General features: G+C 32.1%; 1 protein-coding gene across 1 annotated transcript in view; it reads right to left on the bottom strand.

The window, feature by feature from the left end:
- LOC134723025 (deleted in malignant brain tumors 1 protein-like) overlaps positions 1-18,826 on the bottom strand; it is a 59,512-nt gene that overhangs the window by 13,476 nt on the left and 27,210 nt on the right. Inside the window, exons 16-29 of the mRNA XM_063586657.1 lie at positions 17,871-18,034; positions 16,796-16,943; positions 15,723-15,886; positions 14,941-15,059; positions 14,398-14,596; positions 12,685-12,832; positions 10,424-10,584; positions 8,455-8,602; positions 4,989-5,116; positions 4,439-4,586; positions 3,292-3,455; positions 2,745-2,895; positions 1,536-1,699; positions 39-186 (exon numbers count right to left, since the gene is read on the bottom strand). Of these exons, the coding sequence (XP_063442727.1) occupies positions 39-186; positions 1,536-1,699; positions 2,745-2,895; positions 3,292-3,455; positions 4,439-4,586; positions 4,989-5,116; positions 8,455-8,602; positions 10,424-10,584; positions 12,685-12,832; positions 14,398-14,596; positions 14,941-15,059; positions 15,723-15,886; positions 16,796-16,943; positions 17,871-18,034 (2,154 nt within the window). The remainder of the gene's footprint in view (positions 1-38; positions 187-1,535; positions 1,700-2,744; positions 2,896-3,291; positions 3,456-4,438; positions 4,587-4,988; positions 5,117-8,454; positions 8,603-10,423; positions 10,585-12,684; positions 12,833-14,397; positions 14,597-14,940; positions 15,060-15,722; positions 15,887-16,795; positions 16,944-17,870; positions 18,035-18,826) is intronic.

Consider the following 18,826-nt stretch of genomic DNA (forward strand, 5'->3'; position numbering starts at 1 on the left):
TGTTGAAAGAAATTAAGTTTGAAACTATTGGCACATACGTGTTATTATATCCAAGCATTGTACAAATTACAGCAGCGTCTGGAATATCAAAGCCATCATCGCATATAGTTCCCCATTCACCGTTATGCAACAGTTCGACACGTCCACTCGAGCTATCAGGTCCATCGACTAGTCTTGCAAAGGTATCTGTTTAAAAAGACACACAAGCATCGATAGTGAAAATTGAGGATTATACCGCACCTAAAACAATATTAATAATGTTATAATTTGAGAATGCAAATAGGTAATGTGACAAAGATACAATAACCTGACCAAAGAGCAGTACACATACTAAGGCTGAGAATATTATAAGTTATCTACGTTCATATCCGTAGATATGGGTATTTTAACACCATGAAGTACCCCAGTACACCATGAGGCGAAGCCGAAGGGTGTACATGGTACGTATACTGAAGGGTGTTAAAATACCCATATCTACGAATATGAACGTAGATAACGAATTCATCCCCGGTCTTAGTCCCAATCGGTCGAGTTTTATGCAAATTCGGGTACATAGTGTAACGTGAAAACAACGTGTTTTTCATAATCTAAAAAAAGTTTAATTGAAATTTAGAAATTTTACATTTTTTTTACGGGGTGTAGGGTACTACCTTTGGTAGAACCCTACAAATAGTCAAATATAAGACTTTTTAATACGGAAACAGAGAAACTTGATTGAGTCAAATTTGGCGCTCAATGTTGTAAGAGTTACGTCATAGATGGTGTGACGACAACATGGGTCATTTGCATAGCTAGGTCTGTAGTCCCATTCCTTGAAAATGTGGCAATTATGTGATGCATTTAATAAAATGAGTGTAAATGATCGGCATAATAGAACAAAATCGTTAATGAATTGAATATTTAATTACAAACATCATGAATAATCTACAGAATTCGTTTTTTTCACAATGAGCAATCATAGAACTAAGGAAAACTTGCGTGAAGTTCCCCAGGATAATGGTTAGCAACGTCCGGGGATATGGGTTAGCAACACCCAGGGGCTATGGGTTTTGTAACGACGTGCGTTAACCAATCAAATTCCTAGATATATACTAAGCCGGGGATAAGTGGTTTTTAATCTGTACCAATGAGCAGAACGTTTATGCTGTATCATATATGCTACATGTATATACAAAAATTTAGTCTAAAACCCCTATTCATAGTCCTTAAATACAAGACAAAAGTTGTCAACTTCCAGTAAGTAAAAAGTCTACGTTTTTATAGACGTATAGGAGATATGAGATTTGAATCGTCTTTGTTTACTTTACTAATACAAGAAAATAGATTTACAGTTTTGATAAATTTGGAAATTTGAAAACAGGAGATTGCCTTTGCTGAAAATAAGGCTTTTACTTTGCAAATAAAAAGCAAATAACTTGTTCATTAAAAACTGTAATTCAAGAAAAGGTTATCCATGATGAAACATTAATAATGTGTGCCTTTTATGTTGTGTTTTCATTTGAATTTCATCATTTTGTTTTTGAACTTGTACGAACCACACAATAATGAAACGTCCTGATCGTGATTGCAGTCTGAATGACCCCATCCATTTGAAGAACAATTGGATATGTCAGTCTCATTTCCCGTGCATCCAAGATTTTCTAATAAGATCAATTCATTTCCAGATCCAAAATATGGAGTTGGCACCACATAGGGATACCTGTCAGAATAATGAATCCAAAAGATTAAATACACTTTAATGTTAAACTAGGATTGCACATTAATTAAATCCCCAATTATTAATCACTTTATAGAACGTGTTTGCAGCTACATAATTTAAAACAAAGATTGAAATAATTCCAAAGAGATTTTCAAACTTACTTGTCAATGACCAAATGACAACGCCTTGGCAAAAACAAACGGAAGCGACGGAAAATACAATAGCATCCCACCCGACCCAAGAGCATACTGAAAAGACTACAGACCCCAAAAAAATCGAGACTCTGTCAGTCGAGATCCTGGAGGTTATATAAGAAATAATTGCGATAAATATTTTTTTTTATAAAATACTGAGGATTCGTTATTATTCGTTGGAAACCAATGTTCGAGAAAATAGTTGTCACAGGGAAATTACAAATTTTAATGTTCAACGAATTACTTTGCTGTATGATTATTTGAAAAATGAAGAACACTTGAAAAGAGAAAACGAACGGCCTAATTAATGTACAAAACTATAAACGAAAAAACAAATATGTAATACAGCAACAAACGGCAACCACCGAATAACAGGCTCCTGACTTGGGATAGGGACATACATACATACCATGGCGGATTTAACCTGATAGCGGGGTTCCAACCTTCCACCATCCGGGGACAATGGTACAACATAAGAACGTACTTTTGTTATGTCGCTTTTAATGTTTCTTTGGACAAATGTAACACTAATCTCAAGCTTTTATTTATGCTTAAATAATGCTACAACAGGGCCCCCAAAATATACTAGTTTGACTGTGGTCAACGGTGTCTTAGAGAGTCTTTATAACGTCAAACATACTTAACGTATGATTGCATACCATTGATCATTTCTCTCTCCTTCTGTCAGTCAGCCCATTTGATAATATTCCCCCTCATCAACTAGAATATTGATGACATTTCTAACAGGAATTCACTGGATTTATGTATTACCATTTGTAAGATATACCCAGTGAGTTGCCTCGTTAAAAAACACTTTTTAAAAATGGTACAGAGTTCAAGCAAAAACTTACTTTGCATCAAAGCCTAAGCTTTTACATACAACAGTCGCATCTTTGATGTCGAAGTTTTTGTTGCAAACTGTACCCCATACATTATTATGGTAAACTTCTAGGCGTCCTGAGGTCAAACGAGTTCCATTGACAAGTCTTAATGGTGTTCGACCTAAAATTAATAGTATTTGTATATAGTAGTATTTTCTAATTATAAACTATTGTTGCTTCATCTGGTTTCATTTCGCTCGGATGTCATTCTTTCTTATTGTTATTTAGTCTTAGCCGTTCATAGAACATGATCAAAAACATTTTTCAGCTTAAATAAAAAGTTATGAGGGATTGTTTTTTTAAAATACGCGACTTCTACAAACATTGAGGTTTTATCTACAGAATCTACACGCGTCACCTTATTTTGCTAAATTTTGTTAGTTAATCGAAACAAATTGATTTTGAAGTTTGCGAATTATTTTATATGAAGCAACGACTGTAGAGTTTGATTTATTTTAGTTTCAGGAACAATGCGAACCTAACTCTGATTTTATAATGGTTGCATATTGTTACTTACCACAAGAAATGCTAACATCGTCACTATGTTGACAGTTATGTTGTCCCCACCCTGAAAAGTTACAGGCTGCAATGTGTGTTTCCATCCCAGTACAATGTATATCATCCATCATTATACTTAATGAGCTTGGTTTGAAGTAGGAAGGTGGAAGAATTGTCACATTGCTGCAATATGAGATTGATTATGAACATTTATCTCTAACAAACTTATACGAAACATCTTATTAGTGTAATTACCTATTAATGAGTTTAGATTGTAGTTTAAATTATTCGAAAGTATTCAATTGAGTACTGTATAGGAAGTTTCCAGCCGATTTCATATGTTGTTGATGTGTACAGGTAAAACAAATTAATACAAACCTCTGAACTAAGAAAAAAGAAATACCCTCTATCAGTAAAATACATATATGTTTTCATAATTTAGCCTCAGAAAATATTATTCAATCACAGAAAAATGCTTTTGCCAAACGTTTGGCAAAGGAACTAATGTATGACAAACCTCCCTTAAAACATCTTATTTTTTCTGGTTAAACAACTGTTCCAGGTTAGAGGAAGGGTTGGAATCCCGCTAATATGCTTAACTCCGTCAAATTATGTATGTATGTGCTTGCCTGAAATCAGGGGCTTATAATTCAGTGGCTGTTATTTGTTGCTGTTGCTGTTGCAAATTTGTTTTTCGTTTAATTTTTATCAATAAAAAAGAGGCGCGAAAGATACCAGTAAAACTCATAGATAAAACAAAACTGACGACGCCGTGACTAAAAAAAATGCCGTAAGTTTTCTCGTTTGAATTGTTTAACTTTTGTTTCTTTGGGCCCTTTATAGCTGACAATGCGACATTTAGAAAGTTAGGACAGAATTATGATGCCTATTAAACCATTATTCTCAGTCTGTACCTAAAGGTTGCACAGACGACCACGATGGAATTAAGGACCACTGTGTCTAGCTTTTGCAACATAAATGTCACAGTACAGAATCGACAAAAATTATAAAACTTAATGTATTTATAACATTTGTTTAGTTACAGTTCAAGTTTTTTTTGTTTAATGTTTAAGTTTCTTCCCACAGTCCGTCCAGCTATCTCACATATTATCAATTATTTACACACAGTTGTATTTGTTTTGTTATGTACACGGTTTAATACCTACTTTGTTTCATATCCAAGCATTCTACATATGACCTTAGCATTTTGTACTGTAAATCCATCATTACAAATTGTACCCCACTGGTCCTCATGATAAACTTCAACACGTCCCTCATTTGGAACAAGGCCCTCTGTGAGACGCACTCCGATGCCTTTTAACAAACAGTAACTTCATTAAAACCAACAATCGCAAAACGAAATATAAGAATATATTATGTTTGATAAAATAAGTACACAAATGGTCTGCTATTTTTCTACCATGCCAAATATTTTTCTGCACAACTAGTTAGCTTTTCGTCAACAACAGCCTTAAAATTCAAACGTTCATGTTGATAGAGATAAACTCTACCAAGTGCAAGTCAGATGCAGTATGTAATTTCAATATAAAGCAACTAATCATCGAATTGTTACCTCCAATCAGTTTTCAAATATCCTCAAAGCTTTTAAATTTCTCATACAAGTATCATTATTTGATTTTTTAAATGTTCCTTTCCTGAATTTTTTTTGGACAATATGCCTACCGCAACCTATATTCATGTATTTAGACGACTGACATCCGCCCTTTCCCCATCCAGGGAATGGACAAGCAGCAATGTCATCTTCAGTTCCATAACAACCGAGTTTGGACATCCAGGCGCTGCCAGAGCCGTGTGTATAGTTTTGACTCCATATCCTAGGATTTCTGAAAATTTAGAATAGACCAAAAACAGTTTAGCTATGTTTCAACAAGACATATGGGCAATAAGAACCTATTGCTTAACAAACAGTCGTAAACAGTCAAGTAAAACTGTTCCATATGTCAATATCTTAATCCTGTCGAGTCGAAAAACTGCGAATTTTTACAACAAAGTGTATCAAAATATGTTCTCAACTACAAAGAAGCAGAAGTAGTTTAACGATGTAAAAATCCTGGAAATCGAGTATAGAAGATATTTTTATCCTTTCGAGTCGGAAAACTGTGAATTTTACAACTAAGGGTATCAAAGTAGGTTCTCAACTACAAAGACAATAACAATCAAAACCATGGAGTTAACAAACACTCACAAAACCAAAGGTTATTTACATTAACAGTTATAAATAATGATTAAAAAACAACACGAACTCCACTAAAAATCGGGAGTGAAATCAGGTGCTCCGGACGGTTAAGCATTTCCTGCACCGTATACGGCACCCGTCGTGTTATATTTTGTTCAGTTCTGTAATGATGGAAGGTTATATGACTGAGGAAGAATATCAGATATGATTTCTGACACAATTTTGTCATAATGGCCAATCAGCTCATTAAACCGTAAAATTTCTTGAGTGATGACCCTAATTTGATTGATTCATAGCCCAGTCTTAGCATCTTTTGAGAAAGAAATAGTTCTCGTTCAACAAAATCAACGTACTTTGAGTAATGTATCAATTTGAGACACATATACTCCATATGCTGGTGACGCTGGCATGTTGCTACACAAAAATCGAAAGTTGACTATAAGAAAATTAAAATCATGGCGTTTGTCATAAATTCTGGTATTCAACCTACCATCAGAAGTCATTTCGAGAAAAAAGGTCTAAATATAAAGCAGATTTATATGTGTCGGTAGTATCTTTAATTTCAAGTTCACTTGGATATTTTAAATGTAAGTGATCACTGAATATATTACTATTAAGAGACAGTACACCATCCACATACCGAAAGGTGAAATTAAAAGACTGTTTTTCTTTTCTCCTTTATGCACAAGGCATTGGATAAATTAAGAAGCAGCAGTAGTTTAACGATGTTAAATTCCTGGAAATCGAGTATAGAAGATACAAATAATGGAACAAACGTAAGTTCTTTAATAACGATTTTTAAAAGGACAACAATGTGTAAGACATATAACCGTTTAAACTAAGTTTGATATAACTCTCCATCCAAGTCACAATTTATAAAGTAAACCATTACATGTCATGTTGCGGTCTTCAACACAGAACCTTGGCTCACATCGAACAGCAAGCTAAAAGGGCATCAAAACATTACTAATGTAAAACCATCCTTAGACAACAAAGTGTGAATATACATAACGAATGTTGCATGCTTAAAAATGGCTTACCCTGTTGACGCACTTGGTCTCGATGCAACCGATTTCCTATAGTTTTGTTTGTTACCCTGATCAATTTCTTTCTAATCGATTTCCGCCATTTGAATATTTGTAAGCCATTGTCGGCTCAAAAATATACATCCCATCTCAATAATTTATATGATATGATTGTATTTAGAACAACCTATATGTTTTGTAAAAGAAAAATTTACCAAAATATTTTTGTCAAATATCTTATATTCTCCCAGTAAATTTGGCAACGATAGGGTTATGTCTAGAATTTTTTTTATTCCTCAATAATTTCTTCTACAAATTTTATTTAAAAAAAATGGTTAGTCTACAATCTAATTAATTAACAGGATTTCTCAGTAAAATACATTTTTGAGATATTAAATTTGAATAATATAGTTGACAAATATCAAGTTATTCTTTATTCTATGTTAGAACATATTGGTTTTAATTTCAAATTTCCTTTTATATTTCGTCTTCAGAAATGAACCTACCGTACTGAAGTATGTCTCTTTAAAGGTGCTAAATTTAAACATCGACACTGCCATGCAGTCAGAGAATTTTCAACAACATAGCTCTACAACATTTTGAATGTGTGTTTTGCGGAAGGTATCTCTTGTGTTCCCCTACATCACGAACTTTGTTAGATAGTCTTTAAAATTCGAATTATAGGGTTAAAGTTTTGTTAACGACATCTCTATTGAGCACACTTTATGCATTCACCAATTTTTCTTTACATACTAGAATATGAACACAACGTGATGGCATACGTTTGAGATATAGCAAATAGTTTGGTTAACATATGTACGTCGCAATTATACTCACAACTATACATATTCTGTACATTGTACACATCATTATGAATAAACAAATGTTTATTCGATTGCCTTACAAAAACGTACTTTTAAAGTACATCACAACCTGGACTAGAAATGTATTTATGGGAAACACCAATTCACAGTATGCAGATTCTCTAATATTCAAGAAATGAACCTGACAAAATAGTCAGTTAGAATTAATATGCACTACTATTCTATTCAAGGTCAACACATACGGCTGTGCGGCATATTTCAACATTTATATGGCCCGTACCTCCTACGATTTGAACTTATACTAAAATGCTGTACGACCCCTACCTTCACTTTTTCCCTACTTCCGATTCAATTTTTACTGCATTATTATATTTTTATACTAGTGACAGTCCCAATTTGTATCTCTATAAGATGAAGCATAGAGATCAAATATGGAAACCAGTACGTCAACAAATCAAATTACCAGTTTAGTATCTATGAATATTACATATCACCCAATAAGAAGCGGGGTTTGAGAGTCAAATGTATTTACAAAGTGCAACCTTAAGGATACTTTTAAATATAGAATGTAAGCTTTATATCTAGATCTTTTTAAGAAACTGTCCAGATATATAACTTCATTCTTTACGTGTTTAATATATATGGCAAAGATGACAATATCAGTTTCCCTACTGTCGACATCCTATTATAAGTATTGTTAGATTTCAATTGACAAGTTGCATGCGTCTAAAAGAAAATCATATTTTACCGACTTATTAAGTGGGTAGTTTTCCTTTAAATAAAACGGTCTCATAAGTGTTATTAAGGAGAAAGCCACTAAAATCATAAGTTTTACAGTTATTGTCACTAATTCATGTAATCGATAGACCGATACGATAAATGTCTCTACACAAAATGTAATGCTATCGTGGTCGTGGATCTAAAGGTAAGATATAGTTTGTATTGACAGTCATATTCCAAATATCAAAACCAATTAATTTGAACACTGTAAAAACAACTGTCATTCATAATATCTATTCACACTATGTCATTTTCTAAATGTTTTTTCATAGAATGTTATTCTTCATTCAAAACATCTGATTGACTCCTTCACTAGCAAGTGTGTGATTTTTATTTCAGTAATAAAGTGTACTTACGATGTATTATATCCGAGCATAGAGCAGATAACTTTGGCATCTGCGATGTCAAAGTCATCGCTACATACAGTTCCCCATATTTGATTGTGATTTACTTCTAAACGCCCTTCTGACGGATTGTCACCACCGTACAGTCTAACCAACGTTTCTAAGATAAACAAGCAAACGATTTATATAATCAAATTTTATTACAAAGCTCTAATCAAACTCTCTCATATCATAAGCCCGTTTTGTTTGGAATTTTCAATGGATCTCAAATCTTTGATGGTTACTATTTAAACATTTCGTTTCATACTTTGCCGTTTTTAAACAATATATTATAAAAAGTCCACATGTTTTATTTAGATATCTTTGGTTTTTAGTGCTGTTAGTTTGTTGTCATTTTACAGTATGTCTTATATCTACTTTAACAATGTGTAGTAGTGGAATAATCTAAGAAAGAAAGGGTAGATTTGAACTTAATAAAAAGACAATAAGTGAATTTTGATGTTTTAATTATTGTTTGTGCTTTGCGCTCCATGATATAGCTGACAATCAAACATGCATAATTTTAAGACCTGCCTTTTTTGTCGATATTTGGATTGAAAGCATGCATGTTAGGATTCAACATTTTACATTTTCATTATATGCATAACACATTGCTAAGAGGGTGATAGGGCAACTTGGTACCCACAAAAACATTGTCAACCGCAGCAAATTCAAGGTTGATAATGCTTTTTCTCGGGGTACCAAACTGTTCTATTACCCTCTCAGATATGTGTTATTTAATTTATTAAACTGAATGATCTATCATTATTGTCTTTTACAGATGAATGTTATCAAAAGAATTCTATATGACGTCACCTACATAAAAACTTTACTTGGATTAGAAGAGAAGCAAGATGATTTTTTTTTATTTTGAGGGAAAAAAATAAAATCTGAGCCAAAACGTAAAACTTAAGTAGTTATCAAAGGTACCAGGATTATAATTTAGTACGCCAGACGCGCGTTTCGTCTACATACATGTAAGACTCATCAGTGACGCCCATATCGAAATATCTATAAACAATTACAAAGTTGAAGAGCATTGACGATCCATATTCCAAAATGTTGTGCCATAACGGCTAAGGTAATTTGTGCCTGAGAAAAGAAAATCCTTAGTTTTGTCGAATAATTCAAAGTTTTGAACACAGAAAATTTATAAAAATGACCTCATTATTAATATTCATGTCAACACCGGAATGGTGACATGAATATCGATAAGCATTGTCTTTAATAACATTATGTAATTTTAATTCATTGTCCTTTAAATTATCGATTTTTGATCGGTGTGGACGAGACGATGACATTAAAAAAAAATGTCATCCGCTCAGCCATGTGATAGACTAAATTGACACACTCGTATTAGCCAATCAAAAATATTTTTACATGAAGTATGATACAATTATATAACACAATATAACACCAAAATGTAAGTAAACGTAAGCAAATTCTTTCCTGAAATCCAATCAGAACAAAACTACATTTCGAATAATATTCTTGGAAACCAAAATTACATTACATTTAGTATATTACCTCTGCTGCTATCATGTGAATTTTGTCAGAATTCAACAACTTTCAAATCACTAGTTTAACCATATGAGATCAACTTTTACGAATTTGGCTCTTTGTTTGGTGGTATTATAAAAATGCTAGACGTTTTGTTGGCAGTATATTTGTTGGGTTTAGTGGACTGGTAATACAACAAACATTCTATTAAGTATGTTGATTATGCACCTGTATTGACCGATTAATTTTAGTACATAACATATAAAAAGCGTCTTTCATCTTTATTATTGCATACAATTAATATGTCGGTGCACCCGGTCTCGCTCCTTTAATTTTTGGGTTGTGATTTTTTTTTTAATATTAAATACTTATGGATTTATGACATTTACACAAAGGGTAAACTACTCTTTTTAGGAAAATAAAATCATATGTTAATACATACTACAGAATACCCCAGCATCACTTCCACTAGAACAATTTGTATTATGCCAGCCTGCAGATGAACATTTGGTGATATCCAACTCATCACCGGTGCAGTTAACGTTTGCTAAATGTAGAGATTCATTGTTCTTTCCAAAGCAGGAAGTGCATATTTCAGGAAATCTATGGAAAGCAGCAAAAAGAATAATAATGTAAATAACATTAACATATAAATAAATATAAAAAATCTCTGAATGAATGTATAATAAAAACTATAACATAAATTCCCATACGTTTTGGTAATTACGGCCTTCTTCATTGAAATAAAAGAGGGACGAAAGATACCAAAGGGACAGTCAAACTCACAAATCCAAAACAAACTGACAACGCCATGACCAAACACGAAAAAGAAACTACAACATTTCAACAACAATCACATCGCTTGAATATGTTCCGGACCATATGAGTATTGGACCATACGCGTATGGTCATGACCGTATGCGTATACTCATATGGTCCGACCATACGCGTATGGTCCGACCGTACGCGTATGGTCGGACCATATGAGTATAATACTCGTTTGGTTATTAACGGGCCGGACCATATGAGTATTTGGACCATATAGGTATTAATATTTTTTCAAATTACATTATAAACGTTTCAATAATACAAAAACTTTATCTAAAAAAACAGTGATGGTTTAAAACATGACAATTTTTTTAATTTTATAATCCAAAAAACTACGTAAAAATTTAATATTGATGCCATAGTTACTTTTCATCGCTAGTTACATTCCTGCATAAAGGTTTGGATGACATTCACTTCCACACAGTATCATAGCTTTTTTGCATTTGCAAGAAATTTGTGCACGATCTTTTTCATTTACACATTTTGTTTGCGAGTGAAAAAACAAGCCTTTTTGCAGCTGCGTTCAGTGATACCGAGGTCTTTGGCAATTCTGATGTCTACGGTGTTTTTAAGAAGCTCTAGATCTCAAATATCGTAAAATGACTGCAATACACCATCTTCACAACACAACTTAAATAAACTAATAGTATGCTACTTTCCAGTGACTTCTTATGTAACAGTTCATTAAGAAATTTTTGGAATTTAATTTTTTAGTCGACATATTGCCAATTACTCGTAATAACTAATCGGTAATGACCATCGGTATAAAATGTGTTTACTTTAAATTTGACAATTAAGTAAAATTAACTATGTGAAACTTCTTATTTTTATTTAGCTTATCTTTTTATTATAATATAATGATAGAATTACCTATATGATAGCGTATTTTGAATGAACGGTCATACCATATGAAGAGTTTAGAAGTATTAAAAGTAAACTGTAACAGAGTGTTAATTACCCCGACCATACGCGTATGGTCCAAATACTCATATGGTCCGGAACAAATACATTATTTTATAATAACTACTCCATTTTCCATGTATGACGTTCATTTGTCACTTTTTTTCTTTTATTCATATAAATATTTTCATTATCGTTCATACATTGTTTTGAGTCTATCAGGCTCTATTTTTTTTTTTTATCCAAAAGGCTTCTTTAGTTTTTCTGTAAAATTATGTTCAAAATACTCTTTCTATGGCGGTAACTTTTATTTTTTTCTTCAAATGATTATACTGGATGAAGTTGTTGTCTACCGTATCTTCTGTTTTCTTTGTTCGTATTTTTGAAAAGTTGAATAGCATCCGTTGATATAAGTTTTTCGCATTTTGTACAGTTAATTGCGTACACTACGCATATTCTTTCCCGTTTTGTCACAAAATACCTGGGTTTCATTATGTGTGAGCATAATGTACAATGGTTACCACATGGTACAATCCATTACTTTTTCTCTTATAAAATTGTAAATTATGCTTTTTGTGCGCTAATATGTCTTTTATGTTGTTATCGCGTTTAAATGCTCGATGCACGAATAGCAGGAGACGCACCCGATATCGCTCTATTTGATGCTCGTGCGATTTCGTTTATGTAAGTACTGTTTGTTGTCTTCACTTGTATATTTCAATTGATTTACGATATTTGAACATCGGTAAACTAATTTCATCTTAATTTGATAGGTTTATTTCCATAATGATAGTGATGTACATACATGTAATCTATTCCGTTTGGTTATAATATTTTTACCAGTTTTTGTTATTTATTTTGTTAGGTTCGATTGGCAGATATGAGTCTTTTGCATACAACAAGTGTAACGTAAGTACCAAATTAAAATGACTGATGTCTTTTGACATGTTTTGGAGCAATTCATCTTTTACTTACGGGTTGTTATAACCCAGCATGGAACAAAATACTCGTGCATCAGCCATGTCAAAATTAGATGAACAGATACTACCATAAACGTTGTTGTATTTAATTTCAATACGTCCCTCGTCTGGAGATTTTCCATTAACAAGCCTTACATCTGTTCCTAAAAAAAACAATTATAATTCCTGCTTCACAGAATAGATATAACACTTCAAACTAGTTGTAAACAAATTAGACTAATGCTATGATTATATATCACTTTAAGTAAAGCTAATGACATTTTTTCAAAAGTTCAAACGAAAGTGTTACGTACCACAAATGAATTGATTATCGGTTGCTTCACGCAAGGGCAAATGTTTCTTGCATGTTCAGGACGTAAATAAGCAATTAAACAATTCATCAGATTGTCATATAAAGGATGTCGTCCTGGTTGTATATCTTGATAATTAAACCGCCACTCAAAAATAAGGGTATATGGGATAAGGATAGAAATTTAGCCTTCCAAGAGGACACCTAAAGAACCCTTAAATAGTTGTTGCGTGGTTTCTTCATTGCAGAAAGTGTGGAATTTTCTCTTCTAAAGGCATTTGATTACACGCCCACATTTTTACATGACAAATGGACCATATTTATATTCCAGCTACTGTTTGAATGACCAAGCATATGCATTTGCAAAATATAATGTTCAAGTCTACAATCAAGCCATTGCAAAAGTACTTCAGTACGATAATCTTTTCGGTTTTACATTAACAATGATTGCATTTTGTTGTTTTTGGTTTATTTTCTTCCTTTTAACAGTCAATTTGGTACTTGTATCTTCTTTTTGGATCTCTGTATATCAAAGCTATTGACTCAGTCGTTTATTTATAATACTCATCAAGGATTCTTTTTTTCGATAAGTCACCTATCAAATTGCAAAATCAAATGCTCAAAAACATCAAACGAATTGATATCAACTCTCAAACTCCTATTAAACTAAAATTGGTTGTCTGACAGATTCCAAAAATGCATCCACGTTTTAACTACCTTTGTCAAGCTGTTGAACAAAAATACAAATTCATAGTGTTAAGATCTAGAAGTGCTTGTTAAAATATGACATATACATGTGTTGAACCATCGAACGAAATGAGGGAGGGACAAACTAATACACACATCAAATATATTTAACATGAACGACAATGTGAGAAGGTTTATAAAATACAACTTGTTACACTTTCACTTTTAAGGTTTACTCCAACAAGAGTAATTTTGTTTAAGATTTTCGGCATCACCAATATATTCGGATTCAACCACGTTCACTGCATCGAGTGTAATACGATAATCATTAGACAGTTAAATTTCTATGGGAGGCTCGCCAAGCATTTTTAAATACTTAAAAATAAACTGTCGAGAGTGAATACAAAAGTCATATTGTAATGCACGGGATTCGGTGGCGGAACCTGTTCCGCTAATGATTTCTTGACGATATGTTGCTTATCCTAAGCCGTCTTCTCAAACGACATGCAAACATATGTGTTCTTTTTAAGTGTCGTCATCAGACATGATGGATTTTTTTTGTGACGTCATAAAAAGAACTTCAGAGGAAAGCAAGAAAATTTGACGTCATAATCGAAATTTTAACCAATGAAGAACTGAGATTAAACGAATCACACGTTGAATAAACAACATTAACCAACAGGTCAGGAAACGGATAAATCGAGTAAGAATTAGGGAAAATATTGAACATACTACAAATGATCCCAACATCATTTCCATGTCCACAGTTATAATGTTTTCCGCTAATAAATCCACATTCACTCAAACCTTGCTCGATCCCACTGCAACTAAGCTGTGCCATCATAACTTTTCCCAATCCTTCACCAAATTTTGTTGTTATTTCTGGTTCCCTTAATTCCAAAAACAATAAAATAGTGATGAATATTGTCGCCTGAAATCATTTAATAACTGTCCATACATGTCATCTAAAATTTAACATTGTTTCTGAATCAAATTTTTCAATTTCATTTTACTACTTTTCTTGATAAATGTATAGGTTGGAACAATGAATCATTTTGTCTGCTGATACAAGTATTAGAAAACAACGACCATAAAGCAAAAGAAAACATATAGGTTTGCATTTGATTTCTAACAGAAGGTTAAAAATTAAAGTATTAAGTATCACATCACACAATGGTAATCCAATAGCGTTTTCAATATAACATATTAAAACAAAACTATGTAGTCAATAGATTAATATACGTACAAAACATCGTATCCTAATGATTTACATACAACTCGAGCGTCATTTATATCAAACCCATCACTACAAACGGTGCCCCATTGTTCATCTAAACTGACTTCAAGTCTGCCTTCGTTCAATGAACTTCCTCCTACGAGACGAAATGGTATTCCTAAAATTGCATAGAAAAAATAAGAAAACAAATGAGTAGTTAGACATATCTGTGTTGAAAAAATATAACGTAAAATACTATGAAATAGGTAAGATTAAACTTTTTATCTTTCGGTGTTTTAACTTCTGTTAAAATATTTTTGGATTAATATTATTCATGTTCTGTGACTCAAACAATGTAAAACTATAGCTCAGTAAAATCACATACACATTATTCTTCAAAACTCAGTTCCAAACAGCAAAGTTAGTCAAATCATTTGGTATATATACCAAAGTGTTAATACTATTTCACGTTTATTTCTTTAAAAAAAAACATGTATTTTCTCTCTACATTTTTGGTTTAAAGTTTAAATGAGGTGTTTGTTACTAAAGCGTATCTTTTTCAACATAATCTTATCTCTTTATGAATAAACATGTTTTTACTTAGCTTTCAGGACAAGATGAACCCTCCCGCACAGTAAGTAGTTCAGACAACATCAATTAAATGTACATTTCCATTTTGAAAATTAATTAAATTTTAGTTGTTCTACTGCTTATTGTAATTTGGAGTAATGTGTATTGTTGTCTTGATGACAAATTGATGTTACGTTAGATTATTTTCACAGAGTCCAGCTTTACCATAAAGGACAGCATACCTAGTATATTAAATTATACTTATACTCACTGCAGGCAACACCTGCAGTATTATTTTGTGTACAATTAGTATGGTTCCATTCATCGACATTACAATATGATATATCCGTCTCTGTTCCTACACAAGACAGTCCATCCATAGCAACAGGTGTTGATCCACCACCATAAAATGCATTCGAATACACCTTTGCATATCTAGACATATTTTTCATTATACATAGAAATTAAAAGTACTATTTTTGCTGCATTCTGTTGTCTTTTTTTAGGACATGTATAAACTAAAAGGATTAAAAGATAATTAATGCGCTTTCACAATTGGTCAAACAAGATTATCAAACAAACCTTCTACGGTAGATGTAGTTGAAACTATTGAAAAAAGAAATTAAGACAAACATTGCTTAAAAAAAATGTTCCCGGAAGAAATGCGAAAATTGGTGCAACATAAACATATAATCATCATAGAAGAAAGTAAGGAATTCTTATTTATAATGATGCAAGCAGTAATTTAAATACATTTTTGTGGCGTCCAAAAATCTGAATTTAATTTATATCGATGACATCACGCTTGTTTTAGGAAATATTATGAATAGATATTACCATTGTCAGAATTCTTTTATATTTTTATATAAGTTTTATGTATAATTTAACGCAAATTTAAAATATTTCAAAATTCAGTTGGAGTATACTGACAAACAGAAAATGATACTGAAAGCAAAACAAAACATGTTTGATGATAAACTGGATGCATTTCATATATCAACTCGTGATATTATGCGCTCAGTAGTGCATGTTATAAATTGAACATAATTGGATGCAGAAAAGGACCATTTGTGTGTCTTTTGTTGAAAATTAGACTGATATATCTTGGCTTTCAATTCTTTTGAAATTGTTTGAATTATCTATTTCATTACAGTTCATTGAAATATTTTAAAGTCATATATGTTCAGAATCTCGGGAAATTAGATTTATATTTGTTAAGATGTATATTTGTTTCGCAGTTCATTAAAGCCTGTGATGGCGGTCTCGAAATAGCGTAGTTTAATTTGTTTGTTAAATTCGCTAATAAATGCATTCTGACCATTTAAGTAGTTAATTGCAACTTACGAATCGTCATAACCAAGCATGCGACAAATGACTTTGCCTTCATTAATATCAAACGAATCATCACAGATTGATCCCCATTGGCCATTATGGTGTAGTTCTACCCTTCCTTGTGCCTCATTTATTCCATCAACAAGTCGTATTTTAGCCCCTAGTTTGAGATATGATTATATGAACTCACTATTTTAATGATCGTTTTCAAAGTATCATCAATAAAAAATATATATTGTCTGATGTGCCTAACTAACATCCAATAAATAAAAACACATGTACTTTAGACATTACTTAAAAAAGTGTCAAGAAATTTATAATGAATGGTTTTCATTATGTATAGCTCTTTCGATACCTCTGCTGTTGGACTATTATTCCACAGGAGAATGATCTGTTGTGTAGTCAATACTTTGGTACAAGCATGATTAATAACAAACATTTATAAAATTATCCGTTAATAAATTTTTACATTTTAAGAGACCAATAAGCATCAACTCCCTCGGACAAAATTGACTTAAATGGTTTTGCCACGTTTTGTTTGTGTTTTATTTTTCATTGCATGCTCTTCAGTTGTTTTGGTTCTTTTAAAATCCTTGACTTTTTTATATAAAGCTTAGCACGTTCCTGATGAAGGTTTGTCTAATAAAAACAAAGCGCTTCAATAGCGTGTAATTTATACAGTGTTGTTTACATGTTATACTATATCTATAGCACGTTATTTCAATTTTTTTTTGCAGTAAGTATATAACGAATCATATTTTTACGATCCGTCATTTTGACAAATATTCAGGTTTACGGTCAATACGATATACATATTTCAGATGCAATATAACATGACTTTTTTGTGTATAATGAAAGATTCATATGCAAAACATATTTTTTGAAGTGTTTTCTTCTAGGGGTATGCTCCCTAGAAGCGAAGCGTTTATTCAACGTTACTTTATAGTTATTTATTCTTGATCAGAATGAACATCACACGCTTTAATACTAATCAAAACTGATGACAGTAAACATTATTCTAGTGATTTTGAGAACAAGGCGAGTTTGAACTAAAAATTACAGGTTTCAAAACATTAAGGAACTGTACCGCATGATACACCGACATCTTTTGAATGGCTACAGGTACCAGTTCTCCATCCGTCAAAAGTGCAGTCACCTATGTCAATTTCATTACCAACACATTTAACATTTTTCATCATGACTGTTCCTATTCCTTCACCATAAATAGCTCCATCAAAGGCTTCAGCGAACCTATAAGTTATAAGATGAGTCATATGTAGTATAGACGAAACGCGCGTCTGACGAACAAAATTATTATCCTGTTAACTTTGATAACTATATAATTACACGAAATAATTTGTATCAGCCAAAAAGAGTAATATGATAATAGTTCAAAGATAAACAAAAAAAAACATTATTCGCCACTTTTATTGGTTCAATGAATTACAATGTATGAAAATCGCAATTTTGCAAATGATAAAACAAAAGTTCAATATTTTAACAAAACATCTGATTTTAATATGAAGAAATACTTAGTATTATTAGACAAAAAAACACAGCCGATCATTACGTCTTATAAATATATAGTACACTTCATTTACGATAATCATTCTATCATACTTTCAATCTTCAAAATAAATGGTTGAAATCGTTTGAATTTCTTTTGCGTTTTATAACAACAGTGGTACACAAAACTTTTTCAGTTATGACGATTTGACATATTGAAGCTGTAGACCTTGTAGGATTTGTAGCCATATACATTTGATCAAGAATAAAAATAAGAACTATCATCTTTCGTTTTCTATATAAAGGCACCATTTATGTTTTGCGTTTTTCATTTTTGAGCGGATCATTTTGAAACATTCATATAAAAAAGGAAAACAAAAAAAGCTGTATTTGTATGAACCTTAAGAGATCAACAATGTTTATTTACTTGATATCTCCCTCTATAACCTTCATTTGAAAACACAAATGTCCAATCAAAGAGACTGGTCGATTTGAATAAATTTCTACTTTTGATGCAGACAAATTTACAGCCTCTCT

The sequence above is a fragment of the Mytilus trossulus genome, chromosome 6 (assembly GCF_036588685.1).
Source record: "Mytilus trossulus isolate FHL-02 chromosome 6, PNRI_Mtr1.1.1.hap1, whole genome shotgun sequence".
NCBI classification, from domain to species: Eukaryota; Metazoa; Mollusca; class Bivalvia; order Mytilida; family Mytilidae; genus Mytilus; species Mytilus trossulus.